The sequence below is a fragment of the Falco rusticolus genome, chromosome 10, assembly GCF_015220075.1.
Source record: "Falco rusticolus isolate bFalRus1 chromosome 10, bFalRus1.pri, whole genome shotgun sequence".
Classification (NCBI taxonomy): Eukaryota; Metazoa; Chordata; class Aves; order Falconiformes; family Falconidae; genus Falco; species Falco rusticolus.
Genome location: NC_051196.1, coordinates 1,458,909 through 1,479,873, shown reverse-complemented (window position 1 = coordinate 1,479,873; position 20,965 = coordinate 1,458,909). Strand labels below are relative to the sequence as shown.

Here is a 20,965-nt window from a genome sequence, read left to right as displayed (position 1 = left end):
AATAAGTAACCTAAGGATTAAGCAAGGGCTGCATGTACCCGGCTGCCTGCAGTCCTCCAAACTGGTAGAAAGAAATGAGTCAGTCTATTAAAAATAGACTGAAGAAAATTGTAGGACAATACCCAAAATGATGGGCTGAAAAGTTAACCTCAATATTAGTAGCTTTAAGAAGCAGTGACAGATTAGGGACTGGTTTATAACCCTACCATATTTTGTTTGGATAAGCCTGTTCCTTGGCCCTCTGTCCAGGACCGTAAAATATTATGGCAGGATAAAGAAGAAAACAAGGCTCAGGTCAAAGAAGCAACATGAGAAAAATAGGTAAAATTACAAAGGAAGAATCCAATTCATATATGGTTTATGAAATAAGGGGCTACGTAATGTATTTGAAATCAGATAAGAAGGAACGAGTCTTAGAGACAAAATGGAAGGGGACCTATTATGTTACTAATAGGATAAATCCTCTGAGCTATTAAATAGATGAGGGCAATGGTAATTAAAAATGGGTTCATGTTTCTCAGATGTCCCCCTAAGGGGCCAAAAAAATTCTGGAATCTGTCATGAATTTGCCAAGAACAGAGACATAGTAAATGGTGCAAAGAGGAACCTCCGGCGCCCGTTCAGCCGGAGCCTCCCGCACTCACCCGTGCCCCTGCACAACTGCAGTGCTCGGAAGCAAGAGGTGCAGCCCGCGTGGTGGTTACCTCCCACGTGGCTGCAGTAGATCTGTTTATATGCTTGCCTACTAACGGGGCTGGTTTATGCTTCAAGTTTCGCTTATTTTCTATTTTTGTGGGGCAACAGATTTTACTACGTCTCCTTGAAGAAGCAACAGCTGATGGAGTCATGGAGCAGTGATGCAGGCTCTGAGGCAAGGCGGAGGAGCTGAGGGCTCCTGCAGTTGCAAGGATTTTTAACTTGGCTTTTCAGTCCATAATAATGGCTTTGGTTCTTTTTATAAATTGCATTAATTTTAGACACTTAGCAAGGCAGATAATGACTATGAAGTGCTTTGGAGAGCTAGAGGAGACAGCCTTCGGACCTTTATGGGTTTTGAGGCTGGACCAGAAAGTGAACACCTCCACAAGACTCTCTGCTCAGTTCTGATCAGGAGCCTGGCATCACTGCAGGGTTTGCAGCATCCTTCGGCACTCGCAGGCAGCAATCCAGGAGCTGGAGACTACCAAAGGAGAGGGGGAACAGCAACCCACAGGCCAATAATGTGGCCCCGCTATTGCTAACAAGGTCATAAGCTGTGCATTAACTCTACAGGCTTCATTGTAACATCTTGCCTGTTTGGAGCTTTATTTTCTTTATTTTAGTCTGTTTTACTGGAGTCACCAATATGATTTTCATGGCTAGATAGCTATCCTATGACCTAACCTGCCCGAGTCTTGCATAGCTTGCTCCAGCTACTTAATCTAATAGTAATAACTTAAGACTCCAAATTAAAAATTGTTACAGCTCTTAAGAGAGCCTTGAGAGTTGCAGCTCGAGATCTGGATCCACCCAGGTTGGGAAATCATAGCTGAAGCTTTGAAAAAAGTGCTTTAAAATTACAGTAACTGAATGAACTCAGTAGTTCTATTCATTTATGGGACAATCCAAGGAGGAGGAACAACTTGAGGAGAAGCGGCAAGCCCTAGCATTGAACTGCTGATATCAGGGATGGCCTTTTAAGCAGTTGAGGAGGAATTTAGGGGGGGGGGGGGGGGGTCAAATAAGAAAGGAAAGAGAAAGGAAGGACTGAAGCAGGTGGGAAACTAAGTGCTGTCAGTAGCTAAGTAGTTAAAATTTGAACGAGCTGCGGGTTCACGGTATGTATGTCAAGGTCTGAAATGGGATAAAGCAAAATGGATTGTAAACTATTATGACTGAGCCACAGTAGAAGTAACACTGGAGAATGATGGTATATAAGTATTGGAAGATATTTACACCCAATAGCCAAAAATTAACTGCTAAGACTTGCGTTTCTTTGAAGAGGAAATTATAAAACTCATATATAGGGGATAAGGATGGTAAAAGTCTATACAGAAATGTTATAACTGATCATGCAAACAACTATACGTAATTCTCCCCTTCGCTGTCCCCCACAGTTGTTTAGCTGCCTCCACGCATCCCAAGCCCAGGTCTGATACTGCACAGCTGCATAACCTTGGGCCAAAGTTCTGAGCAAACCGCTAAGTTATGAGACAGCCTGCAAGAAGATAAGAAGGGCAAAAGCAGGGGGAGGAAAACTGAGAACTTTGGGTCAGATCAAGCCATTAATATCTGCAGTGAAAGCTGGATGAAACTGGGTTTGAGCATCCTAACCATATGTTACCTTCCTCAGAAATGGCCAGCAATAGCATTAATCACACACCTGAGCTACATCGGGTGACAGTGATATTGGGATATCTAAGAACAAGATGATGCTGTACCTGTGTAGTAGACTGAGAAAGTGAAAGCATGTGAAATCCTCCCAAGGACTGGCAAACTTGGGACACCAGTGGCCCCACCCAGTCTGCAATTACCAATACACTCAATAAAACCAAGAGACCACCAAGGGTGCCCAGGATCACCAGCACACAGGAACATCAATAGCTGTAACTGCAGTTTGCTGTGAAGGGTGACAGCTGGGCTCTTGAGCTGCTGTGGGAGCTTTTTTAAAAGAGGGCCTGAAGGGGGTGCCCAGGCTCTGGTCTGGGGTGGCCAGGGCTTGCTCCCTGGTCCTTGTGCTGGGGAGGGTGCAGGTAGATCAGGGCTGTTCTATGCCTGGCTTAGGCCAATTTAGATGTTCAGGGGTTGTCACCAATGGTTATCGCAGCCTGGCAGGGTGGTGCAGCTCAGGGGTTTGTGCCTAAGCATCCCCTTGCACGAGAAGGTGAAATTTCAAACCTCTTTGGGTTGGTTCAGGCAGCAAAGCTTCTAGGGCAGCTCTGCATTTCTCAAATGTATGAGGCTGCAAAAGCCGGGAGATGGTGGGGACTGAGGGTCCTTCATCAAGTTGCCATAGGAGTTGCTTTGGGGCTAAAAAAGCAGACTAATTTATTCTCTCAAACTGCAAAAAATAGATTCTCTCTCTCTCTTTTTTTTTTTTTTTTTTTTTAATAAAGAAGCCTTTCTCCTGTTTCTTGCACCCAGGAGCCTAGCACACAGCTCTTGACTTCAACTTTGTAGCTTGGCCACGCTTTTGGTCTGCGCTAAGCCTCTTTCAGCAGTCAATAGAAAAGCTACCCAAAAAGCCAGCAGGCTTTGGGTCCATCCCTCCGCCCCCCTCTGAGCTGGCCCTACATACGGAAGTGAAAAGCTGTTGGGGTCACATGGTGACAGGCAGCGGTGCAAACGTTTGGAGAAGACAGGTAGGCGTTATCAGCTGGGAACTAGGCAAGGGCAGAGCAGGCAGTTTTGGGGCTGCAAGGGAAGAGGGGAAGGAAAGAGCCCAGTTCTTGTATTAACTGATAACATTGAGCGCATTAATCAGCGAGTGAAGCTCATCCCTTACGCTTTCCAGGGAGTGAGAGATGGTCTGAGGGCTGTCCAGGAGCTCGATGCTGTGGGTGTAGGGTTCATATTTAACCGAGAAGGGCCGCTTGATGTGTGCCGCATAGCTCCTGCAAGGAAAGGGTGCAGAGGGCTTGGTACAAGAGATGGGGCCTGAGCCTCCCTCGTACCCATCACCATTTACCCACATCACAACAGGTTAATACGTCCTTTAGGCAGAGTCTTTAAGCTGGCACAAAAGTTCTGGTTTCACACCTTTCCAGCTCTGCAGGGCCATGGCAGTAGTTGAGGCCCCTCCTGTTCAACAAGAAACACCATGAGTCTGGCTGCAGGTTTCTGTGGGCTGAACACGTGAGCTTGCACCAAACCGGAGGGTACGCTGAACTGGTCACTTCCATGCCAGGCAACCTCTGCTTCAATACCTTTTTTTTTTTTTCCCCCTCCAAAAATGCCAAGGAGATTTAGAAGCTAATTACAGGGAAAGCCCATGGTACTATAGTATTATATTCTCAAATCCTTTCTGACATTCATTTATTGACTAATCTCTGCTTGGGGAGGGGGGAATTAGCTGCGAGCCGTCTTAAGGGTAGATTTGACAGACAGTGGCTCAGGCCTGGCCAAGAGGATAGGAATAGCATCACCATGAGCTGGAACGAAGCTGCAGTACTGTACCCTAAGCCAGCTGGAGCCTAGACCTCAGCGAGGAGCTGACCTTACCTGATGCCTCCCAAGAAGAAGTCCTTGTTGCTACCTTTCTGATGGAGAAGTGCATGGTCAAGTGACAATGAACAGAGGGTAAGGCTTCCCCAAAGCTGCTCTTGTTCACCTCCAACAGTAAGATTTGTACACTTGGCAAGGCAGGGTTCTTTGTTTTCTTTAGCGGCGGTGTAAGTGTGGAGCTGGGACTCTACGTTTCGGTATTCAAGGCTACAATCGCATGCTGGGACAGTGAGGGGACAAACAGCACTAGCGACAGACCTGCTCCTCGCCTCCGCTGAGGCTGCACCCTTTCGCTCCTGAATCGCTTGGCTTAGGGTACCCTCTTGTGGCTGCCGCGGGGCTGCCGCTGCATCCAGCGGGAAGCGCATCCCGTTCCCGGGCCGATGCTGCCCTGGCTGGTACCGCCGGCGGCGGGGCAGCCCAGCCCCGAGCCGCCAGGGTCCGGGGGAACCACCAGACACAGCCAAACAGGGGGGTTACCTGCCTGCCGGGACACAAACCCGAGCGCGACCGGGGAGAGGGGGCGGGGGGCTGGCTGCACACTCACATGAGCAGCCTCCTAAAGGATGCGGCTTGTCTCAGCTCTGCCCGGTCAGGCCCCCCTCACCTCGCTTATTAACACCATCAGCCACAGGGGTGGCTCCCAGCACAGCTGCTAAGGGTTGGAAACTTGCCCTCCAGCACAGGGGTGTTCACTTGACACCTTATTGAGGCAAACAAGTACAACACGGGTGTCTGAGAAGGGCACTGAGTGGGCATGTTCACCCTGGAAAACTGGTAGGAAGTTTTCTTTCTGGGAGAGAAGCTGTTTTTGAGGGATAACGCTGACAATCAGTTCTGTGGTGGCAGCTGCTAGTAATGCAAAAAATATAGATGTTTTAATGTTTTCTCCTCATAGGGTAACATCTGTGCAGTCTCTGAGCTCTTTAAAGAGCATCATTTATAGCACTCATTGCTGTCAGAATTCTCTAGCCTAATCTTGGCTGTCTATGTGGTGTATTTTTCCTTTTTAAATGCAAGGAAATGAGTCATTAGGCAACAGTGGGTTTTTTTAAAGCAGCCTAGTGTGTGAGAGGATGGGCTCCCCAGGTTCTTGCTTTTGAGCAGTTGGACTCCAGTTGTATGAACAGGGCAAGTGAGAGTAATAAAAGCAGAAGATGAAATATAGCAGTACGTGCTACGTTATGTACCCAATATACCCCACTTGCAGGAACTGCAAAGTCATGTATGTTGTGTAATACTTTGCCTCATTCTGTCCCTTTCCTAATCCAAGATGAAATAGTACAGGCAAAGTTTTCCTGTCAGTGTTAAAGGACTGAGCTTTCCTCTTGTGGGCATCTCTGAGCATGACCAAGAAAATACTCTTCTGAAAATAGTCCATGGGTAGAGATGCCCCTCTCCATCCTGTATGCAGTCCCATGGGGTGGGGAAACCCAGTTGCATCAGTGGGATGCTGTCTGGGGTCTGCTAATTCATGTTAACCAGTCTAGGAGGCAAAAGTTGCTTTTTTTCCATGGATAAATCTATCCACGTCAAGCAAATCTTTTTTGTTTGTGTAAAAGCTACTAACAATGCCTCAGGGTTCCTCTGCTGGTTGAATGATAAATGGGTAAGTTGCCCAGCAGCTCTCAGAAAGACAAACATCTTTCTGCATCCTAAATGCAGAGACTGGCACTGTTTTGAGAAGCTCTTCACCCCTCTCCTAAAACTTTCACCCACAGAGCAAACCTTTACGTGATGAAGAAGCTTGTGTTTCAGGACATGAGCTGGTGAGATGCTGCCGTGAAGGACAGCCAGTACCTGACCTGTATCAGTTGGCCCTTTTGCAACAAGGAAGCAGAGGGGGTGCTGGTAGGTGGCTTGGTTCTCCAATTTCTGGACCGCCAGCCCTCTGCTATGTTGCTTGGCTTCCCCTAGGAACTAGTGGGAGACAGTCTGTAACTCCTTCCTGGGAGAACCGGGCAGACAGGCTAGATTTGTCCCTGCTCTCACTCCCGGAGCCTTGGTCCAAGAGTGCCTCCCACCCCAACCCACTCCTCCACACCCACATCACTGAGTTCAGCACATTTGGGGGGGCTCCTAGGCAAATCCAAGGGACCAAATTTGGGCCCTGTAAGAACTGGAGAATCACTTCACTATGAAAGACCTGACAACAGTTTCCAGAATACTTCTGAGACCTTGAACTGAAAGCAGCCACGGTGTCAAGCCCTTTTTCAGTATATTACAGCTTCATTTCCTTCTGTTAGGATCTCTCTCACTGCCCAGTCCTACCTCAGTTTACTTTTGGCATCACTGAAGCTCTCGGACACAAAATATACGGGCTGGTAGTTCTGGTCCTGGTAGGGCTGAACAGCAGCAGCATCAGGGTCGAAGTCCCGGACCTCCGGTTCATCTGACAAGGAGTGCTACGGACACAGCAGAAAAATGCCAGCATGAAATTCAGGGGATCAAAGAGCACATATGTGATAGACAGAGGTGAGAATGAATCGGGTAAGGTCATTGGAGCTGTGCAGAGGAAGAAGGGGTTTTGCTGTGTAGGGTCCAGAGCAGAGAGGCAAGTTGTGCTGAGACTTACTATGAGCTCCCCGTAGGAAGACAGGAGCCCGGCTCCATAGGCTTTGACTATCCCGTTCTGTCTGCAGAGCCCAAACTCCACTGTAAACCAGTAAAGCTGTGAAAGGAGAAAGAAAAATGCATAGAAACACAGCTCTTCATCTTTGTCTCACTGTCACTTCTGAGCCCTTGTGTTGCGGCTGGGGTCTGAGGTTGTTTAAATGAAGGGGCATCTGGCACTTTGTCCCCTCTCCTCACCCTGCACCCATTTGCCAGAGCAAACTGTGAAACTAAGCTGCTGCCACGCCGTGACAGATGGGAACAGTGTCCCTGGGCTGGTGCCCTGCGTGCCCAGCTGCAGTGTGGTGCTGCCCTTCGGTGCCCTTGGAGCAGGACAGGTCACCTTGTCGAGGGAGAGCCAAAGCAAGCAGATGTCATTTAATCCTATCCCAAAGACTCCCAGCAGTGCTGCTGTTAGAAATACGATGCTCGATGATATTCTGGTGCCCAAGAAAACTGGGTTAACGTGCAAGCGAGCTCTGCTCTTTAACTGATCTCTGCTCTGCGTGATCATTGTAAAAGGGCAGGGCTGGGGCAGCTCGGGCAGGGGCTCTGGGGCTGCAGATCTGCGGTGGTCAGGCTGGACCAGTCTCCCTGCTACTGCAGAAGGGCTGCTGGAGGGCTCAGGGCCCCCATCCAGCAAAGAGGAAAACTTACTGTAGCAAGTTTCTCAATTTCTTCATCAGTTGCTCCCAGAGATGCCAGCCCAATGTCCTGGGAAGAGAAGAGGGGCGAGCGTCAGGACAGGTCGGGTCCGAGGCCCGCTGTGCGGGTCGCTCTGCTTTGTTGCCTTGAGACAACAGGCTTTGTTGCCCTGCATTGCCATGCACCTGCTGGGGCTCCACCGTGCTCACACTAAAAATGCTTTGCTGCAGAGTCTGATGTTTTGACTCTGTTTTAGGGTTTTTGTTCCATCACTAGGGCTCCTGAACATTGTGTTTAATACAAATAAATCCTAGAACAAGAAGGGTTTAGGTGGTGACACTGGGGTCGGTTTGGGTTCCCACCTCATGCCCTGCCCTCTCAGGGGCAAGTGCACAGAGAATCCCCTTACCTGAGAGAACTGGGCAAACGTCTTGTCAGCCAGCATCGGGACATGCCCCAGCAGCTCGTGACAGCAATCCCTGCCGAGGCCCAGGGGGAAAGGAGGAAAACACAGTCAGCAGCAGACAGAGTTTGTCCATTAGAGAGAAAAATTAATTGCTGGCCAGGTAGGATGCACGGGCGAGGGAGGCCATGGGGACTGGGTGATACTCACGGCTCAGGGGAGTGCATGGGTGAGGAAGCGTGGCGAATGTACTGCGTGCACTGGAAGACGCGGAAGGCCAGGCTGGCGAGGAAGTCCCGTGCCGACAGCAAGCCAGCCACCGGCCGGAGCTGGAAGCCAGTCCTCTCTGAAACAGCACAGACCGTCTCCGCAGGGGTGCATGGCCCACAGGCTGTGCCAGCATCCCACGTTCCCGGCACAGACAGCAAAAGCATCAGTGCTGGAAACTAAAGGGCTTCTGCTGTGCCAAATCAAATCTTTTTGCTCTTTTTGCTATTAGGGAGCAACATCTGCTCTTTTTGCTATTAGGGAGCAACATCTGCTCTTTAGGTGCTGCAGTGGGATCATTGACGGGCTTGACCTTCCATTGCACTGTATTGAGCTGCAGTCCCCCCTGCCTGGGCTCTACCCCTGTCTTTTCTGGGCAGTGCACAAGCCTCCACCAGCTCTCCCCCAAAATCTCAGCTCACACCTTCCTCCTCTGGGTTTGCATTTCCCAGCTGCAGCTGCCACCACAGTGGTGGAGCCCCGGCACGTGCTGGACCTGGATCCCCCAGACTCATACCCACCTTTCAGGAAGCGGGAGACCTCCTCCAGCTGAGGGATGTTGTTCTCATTGTAGCCACAGAATTTCTCCAGTAGATTGAAAGCTTCAAGGTACTCCTTGCAGGCATGGGTGGGGTACAGGCTCTTCAGGGTGCTGTACACCTCTTTCCTTCAGGACAAGAGGTGTCAGACATTCAGTGGCTTGATGTGCCTGGTCCTCTCCTGTCCTCTGGTTACACACTTTTAAGGACTCACTCCTCTAGGTTTCTTGCCCTTTTGCCTTTCTCCACCGCTAAGTCTGTGTCTATGTGTGCACTGACAGGGGTGTGTAAACATACAGACACATATTCAAATGACCCTGTAAAGTCGGCGGTTGTATCTCCACAGACCTATTTCCAACCTTGAAGGTCAGAAGACTGTGTAAAATGTATTAACTGGAATTAAAATATTCCCTGTAGGTTAGCTCCTGAAGTTGTACTATGGAGACAGTCAATATAACCAGGAGATGCCTTGTCAGGAGCCTGTGTACTCAGCTCCTATGAGCTGGTCTTGTTTCCAGAAACACTCCTCAGTGGCACTCCTGGAAATAACCAGGTCCAAAGGAAGCATTTTCCTAAGTGAGGCTAGTGAGGTACCATGCGGATATTCACCACGGGCCTCATACATCTTTCTGCAGCTATGATAACTGCCTTTTTTTTTGGAGGCTGCTATAAAGCAGGTCCCCTGAGGGAAGCTGAACTCCAGATCATCTGCCTCAATCTCTGGAGAGGCTCCTCTGGAGGAAAATCCTGGGGGCTGAAGCATGAAAGTGCTCTCAGTGCCGCCACAAGAGAGCAGGAGACAGAGCAGCACTGTTTTGGAGGTAGCTTGCTCTCCCAAATGCAGTCCCTACCATAAAACACCATGCAATGAGTTACTGGTTTTTATAACAAGCCGTTAAGTAGGGTGCTTGCATTCCTGGTACACTTTTCAATAGGTCACACTCTAACTGTTCACGTTTTGATTCCCAGCTTCTAGTGGTGAAGCCAGTAAAGGTCACAGACGAAATCAGCGCTCACCAGGTAGCTGTCTCCTCTGCCGTGTACTCCACGTGAGGTATCGGGTCCCCACTGCAAGGCAAACACACTGTTACTGACAGCAGCAGAGCACAAGCGAGGCTCCTCTCCTCTTTGAGAAGGAAGCACTTTGGAGAAGCTCTGCAGGGCGTTGATCAATCCTTAAATCAAAAATCAAACACGGGGGTGACAGGAAAGACAAAGCCTTAGTACTTGGCCATGTGTACAGGTGCCACAAATAGACGCAGAGGAAAGCATTAGTCTAGCCAGAGCTTATAAATGAACAACGGATGAGCAAAAGCTTAGCAGGCATATTTTCCAGGGGAGGGGGGGAAATGGTTTTCACTGAAAAAAAGGAAACTTTGTGTGAAAATAAATTAATTTCATGTGCCTGCACTTCAGGGGGCTGATGGTTCCAAGAATGAATCAGTGGCCGGGAAATAAAAGCAGCTAATAAGGAAAACGAAATGCATTTGAATTGCAGAAAAATATGTTAACAGTAAGATTAAGGACTGCAGGAAAATAAAATCTTAACATTGATTTAAGTAGGAACTAAGGAAGACTGACACTTTTGCCTTTTCTCCATCATAGTTAGCAATTGTATTTCCTAAATCCTTCTGTTCTGTATTTGAACAAATGAGATATTCAGAATTTACAGAAAAAAAACATAGCTCCTTTTCCATTAACAGCCTGAAGGGATGCTACACAGTGGCTCATAAATGCTACCCTGCAGGTGAGGTATGAGAGAAGACATCTTAAATGGGTGCATCATCTCGGGACAGCATTTGTTCCTGTGTCCCTTGGGACTCTCTTGTTGGCACGGTGACTTTCTGTGCATTTAGTATTAGTATAGGATAAAAACATCAATGTCAATATTCTGGGCTTCAAATCAGCAAAGAACATGAAGCCTAACAGGACAGAAAGCCATGCCAGGATCACACTGGTTGCAGGGATAGCTCAAGAAGGTGACCCATGTAATTTCCATAGTCTGCTTCCAGCACACCTCACTACAGAAATCTACATTTAAAGTCCTCAGAGATGGAGATGCTATGGTAGAAGGCAGTGTTACTGAATAGGGTCTATGGAGTATTTTACAAACCCAGCTGAATATTAGAGCTCTGTTTGATGTTGGAGCGAAGAGGCTGAGTGCTATCACTGCATATATCAGAACAGGAGTATTAAGTAGGACTACAAGAGACAGTCTTAAATCTATATAAGACAATGATGAGACCATTACTGGCATCTATTTAATTTATCAGACAGAGTTAGGAGGTGAACCATTTAGTCTATAAATACCTTCATAGCAAAAAATAATAATCTGATAGCAGAATTCAATCTGGCAGATGAAAGACATGTATGATCCATTGGGTGAAAGCTAAAGCTATCAAAACTCAGTTTAGAAATAAACCCCACATTTTTTCACAGCCAGGATAATGAACCATTGGAACAAGTTTTCTGGGCACATGGTAGCTTTTTCAGTCATTGAAACATCCATGTCAAAACTAGATGTCATTCTAAAAGAGATGTCACATTTCAAAATGAAGTTTGATGTCTGGTGGAATTGTACGTGGCTTTTGTTATGCAGGAGGTCTAATCTGGCTTTATCAGTGTATGAATTAATGGTCACAGACATTTTTTAATTGAAAAGAGACTGGAATGCATAGAGAGGAGGGACACAAAAAGAAATGTCAAGGCTGAATGAGGAGACAAAACATAAAAAAAGAGATCTCATACAGGTAGCACAATGACTTCCCAACAAGTTGCATTAACATGTCATTATCCCTGCATGGATGTTATGAAAGAGACTTACTGCTTATAGTGAAAAGCAATTTCTGCTATTGATTTCCTTCTCTGGCGGTATACTTGGTCAGAGTAGCCCTGTGATGACAAATAGGAACAGAGACAGGATTTTTAATCGGTTACCAAAATTTCTTACCCAACAGAATTCATCACTGGCTGGAGAAACCTCTGTCATGGTGCTGCTTGCACTACAGTCCCCTGAGCAGCTGCACTAACAGGTGTTCTCCAGCTCCCTGCTTCCGAGGGAAGGCTCAGGACTCCGGTGTGAGGATGTGCCCCCTCAGACTAACTCACCGGGTGATCCAGATCCAAGTCAGGGTCAAACTTGGTGACCAAATGGTGGCACTTGTCCAATTCGCAGATCCTTCTGGGAAACCAGTGAACTGTGGGGAGAGAGAAAGAGAAAAAACAGCTGTGGAAGTGAAGACAGAGCATCCCCTGCTGAGAAGGGGTTGTGAGGCTGAATAAGATACATCTGACCTGGGGTACCAAATGCACACACACACCAAACAGGACAGGACACAGCTGTGCCCTCCAGGCAGTAGTCCCACACTCTCAATGCTCTTGTACCATGATCTGCATGTCATGACTTCCCTGCCCATCCATCAGCAGAGTATTTTGTGACAGAAGTAAACAAGAAGCTGAAAATCAGGTTTTACTTGAAGATTCCAGACTTCACATTAAAAACAAATCCAGCGAGCCATCTGGTTGCAGAGCAACCACTGCAGATCTCTAAGGTTATTTTACAATAAGAATCACTGTTTTCATAACAGGGTGGCAGAGGGAACGTGTTGTAGTTCAGTGTTGGATCTGTATAGAGTTCTTGACACATAGGTAGGAAACTGCTTTGCATCTATAATATAGCACACTGGAGTGGGAATGGAGAACTCTGTAGGAGAGGTGTGAGAAAAAGCATGAAAGTCCATCTCCCATTTCTATTTTTTTTCAATCTGGCACCAGAAGGATGGACTCTGGAGTCTGTTGAGAAATGGACAAGGAGGGAAGTGGCTTTCAGGACCCGGCTGTCCCAGCAGCAGCCTTTTCCGCTTTGCTCAAATTCAGCTGTTCCCCTTTCCTGGGAATAACAATCTCCCCCCTGTTTCTACAACTCAGCCTCTCTGCCATAGCGAAACAGTTTATAAATTCCTTACATTTGTCTTCCTTAGTGGTCCTCACATCTTCTGCGACCCTCTTGATGGAACTAATGAAGGTATTGAGGTCAGAGCTGTGGACTTCACAACGCACGAAGTACTCCAGTTCAGCAGTCCCTTCGCGGGGCTTCCGGCTAAGCCTGGTCTCCAGGTGGTGAATTTTGGCTTCAAATGTCTTTTGGGACAAGGAAAAGGAGAACAAAAACATGAAGCAACGCTTGAAACACCTGCTGGTACTTCCCAAAGATGTCCATATGGATACATTTGGGAAAGATTCCCTCTGGTCTTTCTCCCCGCCCCCCCCCCGCCCCGGGACACACACACTCACCCCTGAGTCCCGCAGTTCCTCCCGGACGGCTGGTGCAGCCAGTCAGGAACTACCCGCAGACTCCACGGGGACAAAGAAGATCGTTTCAGGCGGGGAAACCCTCGTGGCAAAACGCCGCCTCCTCGGACCCCCCTTTCCTTTCACCCCCCCTCCCCCCGAGGCTCCCCGCGGGGCTGCGGGGGAGGGGCGGGGGGGCGGGGCTGCCGGCGCGTGGCGCTGGCCGTGGTGCTGAACCGGCCCCTCAGCGGCGGCCTTGGCGCGGCGCTCCGGGCCGGAGCCGGCACCGTGCGGGCCCACCGCCAGCAGCGACCCCGCTGGGGCTCGTCATCAGAACCGACCCCCCCACACACACACACACACCCCCAAACGGAGCCTGCAGCCTTCCCAGGGCCCTGCTAGATTTGTGGGTATTTTCTTTAGCCCGGTGAAAACTGGCAGTAACGAGCCCGAGTCCCTGGGCAATGACCCAACCTTTGCAAAGTTTCTTCAAGATCTTTGGTAGAGGAAGAGACATGATTTCTTTTGTTAATCAGAGGCAGAAAGATGAGAAGGAACAGATGTGATGCCACAAGTAAATTAAATTTAGGACCATATGTTTTAATGTACCTACCACCTTCACTATTACATTGTCCCCTCAACAATCAATACCTTTGCATTAATCTGACAGCCGTGATTGCATTACCTATGCTTTGGCTGCATGTAACACATACAGAAGGGTGAAATCAGATTCCCTGAAGCCTGGTTCATGATGAGGCAAATGTCATTATGCCCGTCTGCTTTCATATCTTGTTGTACCTGCATTGCCAGAGGGATCTGGGAAATGAATCTTCCTCTGTTGTGGCTTGACATGCCTGTCTTTTTATTATATTTAAATCTCTATCTGTGCCACGCTCAAAGATCTTTATAACTAGGAAAGCTCTTGATGCAGCAAGTAAATTGCTCCAGGAAGAAACAGACAACATTTGAACATAAGCTGCACCTGTTTCTTGCTTGGTGTTTTAAAAATTGTTTACATTATAGACTTTAGATGCAGCATAACATAAAATCTACCAAGTACAAGAGCCTACACTTCTATATTCCATACCTGCTAAGCAGTGTGTTGTATTTGAAATGTTACACTGATGCATTTTTTCATGCCTTATCTGGCACTGTGTGCTTCTAGGAAGGAGATGCCAATCGTGGCAACACCAAGGCTTTTGTCTGATAAGCTTGTCTTAAGAGATTCTTTCAGTCTTGAGACAAGAACAGAAACATATGTTGCCCAGAAAACAGCTTTTCTTGCAACAGTCCTCTTAAAGGAGATGCAAGATGTTTTGTGATTGCTGAAGATCTTAAACACTTTTCATAAGATTATCAGAGACAGTACTGCATGGGCTGTTAGGTAGTGGGTTTGCTGTATAGTGTTGCTGTTGATCTGGTTTTACCCCAGAAGTGGTTGTATTTCATGGGGAAGAAGATGCTATATAATTGTTATGTGTACTAATACGTGAGCTAGCAGCATGCCCTTGTGATGAGAAAGGCCAACCATGGACGGAATTGTAGTAGCAAGACTGTAGACAACAGGTCAAAGGAAGTGATCTCTATCTGGGATGAGGAGACCACATCTGGAGTACCATGTCCCATAGAAAAAAAATACATTGATGTGCTGTAGCGGGTATAGTGGAAGGCTGCCAAGATGTTTAGGGGACTGGAGCACAATGCTGTATGAATAAAGACTGAGGGAACTGGATTTGTTCCACCTTAAGAAGTGAAGGAGCAGAGGAGGTCAGTTCACTGTCTACTAGTACTTGGTGGGAGGATATAAAGAAGACAGAGCTAGACTCATCTGAAAAGTAGACAGTGGGAGGACAAGAGGCATCAGGCATAAGCTGGAAGCAAGGACATTGAAAAGAAAAATAAAAGCGAAAAATCTTTTTACCATGAGGGCAGTCGAACATTGCTCAAGGGGTCCAAGGAGACTGTGGATCTCTGCCTTGGTGATATTCAAAATGTGTCAAGCACAGCCCTGAGCAACCTGCTGTGACTGGACCTGCTCTGAGCAGGCGGTTGGACTAGAGACCTCCGGAGGCCCCTTAAAACCCACATGACTGATTAACAGGAACAAATTGTCCTCTCCTTTCACTGCTGAAGTCAATGAAATTAAACCACTATAGATAAAACATATCTCAGAACCTCAGTTTGCAAAACACTTTTTTAATCATCCTGGATGAAAATGTACTATATAAATGCAAGTTGTCATGTTTTGATTACTGTTTAAACAGGCAGCATTTATCTCAGTTTTTCCATTCATGGCACTGAGATCCTAGATAATGCAACATTATATTGCTGGCTAGGGGGAGAAAGCTCAATTAGTTACCAGTTTTCCTTGGTATTAAATCCATATACAGGGCATGTCTCTGGGGGGAACCAACAGAACCTTTAATATGTGGATTAAATTCATCCCTGAAGCAGGGAGGTAATTTTGAAATCAATATTCCAGTTTTACACCCAGGGTGAAGTTGTTCCTGTAACTCTTTGACCAAAGACCAATGTGGCAATGCCATTCAGAGTCTGCCAAAGCCTTGACCCACAAGTAAGGCAGGTTTGGCCTGTAGCCATGCAGGATGCACAGATTGCTTTGAACACGGCATTGGAGCCCTGCGCATGAAGTTGGAGGGGACTGTCAAAGTACGCTACAAACCAGAAGGGTGTGGATTGTAGGTGTGAAACTGTGTGGTTGGATCCAGTAGCAAAGCAAAGCTAAGCCCAGAGCTTAACAGCACTACCAGACAGAGGTACAGCTCATTTCTAGTGATGGAAAGTGAGGGCACGCTGGGGCATGAGCAAAGCATGACTGTGGGTACATCAGACAATTAGCTGATAACTTGCAGTAGGCAGACCTGGTCTGAGTTTTCTTCAGTAGACTCGAGTGATATTTCTCACAGAACAGTCATGAAACCTGTAGTGTGTTCCTTGATTCCCATACAACAGGTTAAGTACTCACCTCAAATACCTTAAGTACACGGGACAGTGGTGATGTCTTCGCTCCCTTGAGCATGAAGAAGAGGTTCAACATGGCTCTTCCATCCTTCTCCTCGAACACGATGGTCTCTGTAGACTCTGCCGCATCAGTGGCTGCAGCTGCAGCCTCTCTTTCCTTCCTGGCATCTTCAATAAGGCTTTGACGTCTACCAATGAACCGCGGAGACTGAAGGCAGAACAGAAATAAATATCACTAGTGATAGAGCTGTAGGAGAGATCAGAGGCATCCCTGATAGCTGGATGAGGTTTGACTAATGTGTGTCAGCACAGGAAGAAGGCAAAAGGTTGGACTGACTTGCCTGGCTTTGTAGAGGAAGATCTGGTGATGAGAACTGAGGTTTTAGAACTGAACTTTTGGCAATGTGGAGCTTTAGGAAAAGTCTGTGTAAAATATCCTTGTAGCGTGACTGGAGGAGAGTGGGCTTGCCCTCTCACCTTCCCTAGCAACAGTTTTCAACATCCTTCAAAAAATAAAAATCAGAAACAATCTTATGCAGTTTTCAGTGTCTGATGAACTCAAGTGGAGAGGCATTATAAAAAGTGAAGTCATCTGAGAAAAGATTCACTATGAGGGACAGCTGAAACCCACAGCTGCCGTCTGGCCAGAAAATGTGAACTGTTTGCAGGTGCATTAACAAGGGCAGCTTAGCTAAACTGCTCCCAGGATCCAACACAAGGCTTCTTTCTGACATTAAGTGGATGTTTGCCCATTGAAGTGTAATTGGAACCACAACCACATAACCCAGAAAATAAATTCCTCCCACTGATCTATAGATTTGTTTTGTCCCAACAAGCTCCTGCAGATTTCTACTTGGAATTGCACCTAAAATGCTGCAACTCAGTGCTGGGGGTCATGTTAGGTCACTCATTTATATTTATAGTGAGCTACAAACTATTTCGCTCACTGCTGTTTCTTGTGTCAGACAAATAGCTCATATACTAACTTGTTTGCTCTTGGTCTTTTTACAGCCAGTTTTCCATTTAGAGGCAGCTCAGGTGATTCTAATTTTCTGTGCTCAATACTCAAACTAGATGACAAACCCTCAGAACCGGTTAAAAGAAACCCTGGGACAAGACGGAAGAAGGAACAGCACATAAAGCCATCCAACACCTGCATATAGAGCAGGACCGGTTGCCGTTTTCTCTCTGATTACATTGAAAATACCTCAGAAAGAGATAGATGCTAACCAAGCAGCGCCTGCTCTACCTTGTGAAAGTTTGGGAAGTGTTTCTTTTTTAAAAAAGCAACCTGCTCAATTACTAAGCCCATTTTCTCCCCTGCTTTTCAAAGCCCCACCGTCAGTTACTAATGTTCCTTGTGAAGATCCTCTTGGGATGCTTTAGCTGTGTAAAGCTGACATTTTAAACACAGCCTGAAAAATGCAGCACTTCCAGGCACCAGCCCACATGCTTCTACCCAGTCCTTTTTTAACAAAGATACCCCTCTGAAATTATATTTGCTGATCCTCAACGCCTTCATTCCTTGTGGCACAGAAAAACACCTTCTAACAAATCAGCACGTATTGCTGCTCGTCTGAATCGATGGTGTTCACGCCCAGGGAGAGAAGACATCTAACAAGTATCCTCAGCCATAACTTTTGAAGTCTTGTGAGCGTGTGCTCAGCTTAAAAGTGTGTTTTGTATCGCTACCGTCTTTGAAGCTAAGTCGGTGTTTACTTGAAGGTGCCTGCAGTGAGCAGGGCAGACAGCCCTGTGCTGGCTGCTGTAACGGGGCTCTGCGGTGGCCCCAAGCCAGGCAGCGCTTTAGCTAAGGGTGGTTTGTCACCCTGCGCCCCAATGCGCAGAGCTGCAGCAGGATTTTACTTCGGGGTTGGAGCCCGGGGGAGGAGGGAAATTAGACCCTCATGTTTAGGCTGTAAATAAGGTTAAAACCCACCTGGGAGGAGTTTAAATAATGAGAAGACCTGTGTGACTGGAAAGCTGCACTGGGAGAGGCAGTGTCGGGACCAGTCAGTCCCATGTGTTGGGACTGGGTGGCCCCTGGCAGCAGGAGTGGGGGGATTTGGTCCCTATTGAGGGGTCCTGGAAGCTGCTTAGCTCCATGCTGGCATGTTTTGGGTGGGTAAATTAAAAAATAATTTTAAAAGGAAAAAAAGAAAAAGGCTGAATTTTGCTTGGGAGAGGAGGCTGGCAGGGGTCTGGCTGCTGCCTCCTCTGCTGGGTAGGGGCTGCCTGGCTGTGTGCTCCCCTTCTCATCCTCCTCTCCTCTGCCCTTCACATTTATGCTCATTGGGGTATTACCTACTTTTGTTGGAAATTAGGGATCTGGCATACAAACTAACCACGCTGACCTCTCACAATAAATACCTTCCTTTCTTCGGAAGGTGCCGTTACATGGTATTTCCAAACTGCCTTGCAGACTAGCTCCCTGAGTGCCTAGCTAGCTACAGTGAAAGCTTTAATTTGATTTTGCAAGCATTTATTTGACTAACTGGGGTCTGAGTCTGATACGGCCATTCACCTCTTACGAAGGGTTAGTTTGCACCTCTTATGAAGGGTTAGTACATCTTTCCGTCTTTGAATTTTGCAACTCAGAGCGCCCAGCCTGAGCAGTGTCATTAAAAATACTGTGTTTGGAGTTAAAGTCCTTTGGCTTTTTTTTCCTGGCTCATTACTTGCAGCAAGCAGGAAGGATTGTAAAGACTGTTTCCTTCACTGCAGTGTGGGGACAATAACATCCCACCCCTGCTTCCCTGGGTGCTTCTTCCTGCTGGTTTGCTTCCAGCTTCTGTCTCCTGCCTGGCTCTGCTTGTGTGCTCTGTAACCAAATCCTGCTCCAGCCACAGTCCCAGGGCACCTTGTAAAAACCATTAGCAGCAGAAAAAACTAAATACATAACAAAAGATTTTTTTTGCCGTGGGAGTTTGATGTTTGGCTGGCCCAGCCAATATGTAAAATACCTGCCAGTGTAGATGAGTTCTGGGATTGCAAAGGTCTTTTTTCTTTCCCCCTAGTTTGCACAGCTGCAACTTCCCTTGCAGCAGGGTGCTGGTCCCTGGCAAGGGAACACTTCAAACCTGCTGGAGCTGGTGTGGTGGTGGGCAGGGGCTGGGTGGCTGTTCGGCCATGCTCATGCCAGGGAGGGCCAGGGGCACATGATGTCTCATACAAATGCAGAGTCATGCCTCTTACCTGGTAGAAGCCAGCAAACTAAGTGACAGGGATGTGGAGATCTCCTGTACTAAGTGAGAGAAAAGATTTTCAGGCAGCCCACTTTCAAAGGGATCCTCACAGGACTAAGTTGTAATTGTTTTTTTATTTTTCTGAGAATTTCCATTCAAAGAAGGGATGCAAAGGCGCCCGTCTGCTTCCAGCTGGAAGAGCCACTCACCCAAGCAGGCTGCCGCGCTCCTGACAGCACACCTGGTGAGCCCGAATTCCTCTGGCCCCTTTGTTCCGTGGCCCCATTCCCATCCAACAGAAGCAGCACCCCAGAGTGTTTAATAACCAAACACTCTCCCCTTCTCCAGACAGCAATGAGTATCTCAAATATGATGAGCAGCCTGGAAAATACCAGGTTTTCAAGAACCACTGAAGTGTTCATTATTTTGCCAAAATGAAAATGGTTGTGTGAGAGGGAAGCCTTCCCTGATTTCCATTCATTAGAGAAAGCAAGCTTACCTCCTTGTTTTCTAAGTGTTTCCCTTCCTTTCCAGCACACTCCACTCTTCAAAACACCTCTTGCTGTCGATGTAGTGGCTGATTTTATCGAGTCAGAGCATCACACAGGGTTAAGAGGCGAGTGGGTGAAAAAGGCAATGGGCAAAGGGGAGGGAAATGGGGAGCTCTGCAGCTGACCTGCTGGAGTCACCCTGCAGTTGTCTGCCAAACACATCTGCTCCCTAACCCAGCCTGATTGCTGTGTTTCCTCCTGCTGAGCACCCCGAGGGGGTCCTCTCCCGGTGTACCCGCTGCCACCGGCTGTTCTGGCTCCTCCAGGGTCACCCACAGCCTGGCCGCATCTCTGACCTACAGGACTGTCCTGTGCTGGGAGTCTCTGGGCTCCTCTTGCCTGCCCTGGCATTTGGGTTAGGAGGTGAAGTGTCCCTGTCCCTACAGCTAGTCCAAGGGGTTGGCCAGACTTGGCTTTCTAAAGGCAGCTCAGCAGGACGTTTTCCTCTCCTTTCGCCGACACCTACAAATCCGGTGTGTGCAGAAGCAATCCCTGGGCTGAACCCAGGGCTGAGACCACATCAGGGAGGGCTGGGAACAGAATTGGGGAAGGATGTGCTGGGAGAGAGCGAAACTGCAGACACAGCAGCAGCGAACAAACTGATTAAATTGCCTGTGCCTCGTGTGTTGTCTGAAATAACAGCCACACTTTTTCATTATGCTAGAACAGGTGAAATCTCTGCAGTTTATTGCTTTGAAACCAAGGGAGCATTAAGATCTTCGAATTGGCTTTCATGCTGGGGATTCCTTGTTCTTCCTGCCTGAGATCTCTGGGTTATTTACCTTGCTTTTGGTTGGGGCGGTTGCATTACTTGGAGTGTTCATCCCCCTAAATGTTTGAATTTCACATGTACCAGTGAAGAGTACTGTCCAGGTATTGCCCTTTGCCAGCCAGGAGCCCCCGGGTGCCCATGTGGGCGAACTCCCACGGAGGCAGTGTTGGTCCATCTATCCCTGCCTGCTTCTGCCTATAGCTATGGAAGAGGCTGTGGTTTTCAGAGGGGGAGGGAAAGAAGTGGGGTAGGGTTGTCTTACCATGATGGCCTCGGCTTGCTTGGAGTCCAGCTCCGACACCGCCCTGCGGAAGCCTTTGGCTGCAGAGGTGGAGATGTTCGGGGTTGGCATCTTTGCTCTTCCACAAGCTCTGCTCTCCGCTTTCCAGCTCCTTGCCAGCTTTTTATAGGGCAGGGCTGACGTCAAAGACTCTTTCAAATCTTCCTCTCCCCGCCACCTCCCCGTCACCACCTCCCTCCTTTCTCCCCCTCAGGCTGAGAGGAGGAGGGGATGT

The 20,965-nt window shown here is 47.8% G+C and overlaps 1 protein-coding gene across 1 annotated transcript; it reads right to left on the bottom strand.

The window, feature by feature from the left end:
• Positions 1 to 3,133: 3,133 nt before the first annotated feature.
• TH (tyrosine hydroxylase) lies at positions 3,134 to 20,805 on the bottom strand. The gene is made up of 13 exons (XM_037402624.1): positions 20,713 to 20,805; positions 15,947 to 16,150; positions 12,636 to 12,810; positions 11,779 to 11,867; positions 11,495 to 11,562; positions 9,688 to 9,738; positions 8,653 to 8,798; positions 8,075 to 8,210; positions 7,871 to 7,940; positions 7,474 to 7,530; positions 6,779 to 6,874; positions 6,475 to 6,608; positions 3,134 to 3,593 (listed from the first exon to the last, which is right to left on the bottom strand). Exons 1-13 carry the CDS (start codon positions 20,800 to 20,802, stop codon positions 3,434 to 3,436), a joined length of 1,476 nt encoding a protein of 491 aa, XP_037258521.1. The 5' UTR covers positions 20,803 to 20,805; the 3' UTR covers positions 3,134 to 3,433.
• Positions 20,806 to 20,965: the final 160 nt, after the last annotated feature.

Bases quoted from the DNA above. Each gene is read 5' to 3' on its own strand.
- TH (XM_037402624.1), bottom strand. From the start codon at position 20,802: ATGCCAACCCCGAACATCTCCACCTCTGCAGCCAAAGGCTTCCGCAGG. The intron at 8,211-8,652 runs GTGGGTATGAGT...GTGCTGTTTCAG, and splicing joins GGTCTCCCGCTTCCTGAAAG to AGAGGACTGGCTTCCAGCTC. The intron at 6,609-6,778 runs GTAAGTCTCAGC...CTGTGTCCGTAG, and splicing joins CTTCCTACGGGGAGCTCATA to CACTCCTTGTCAGATGAACC.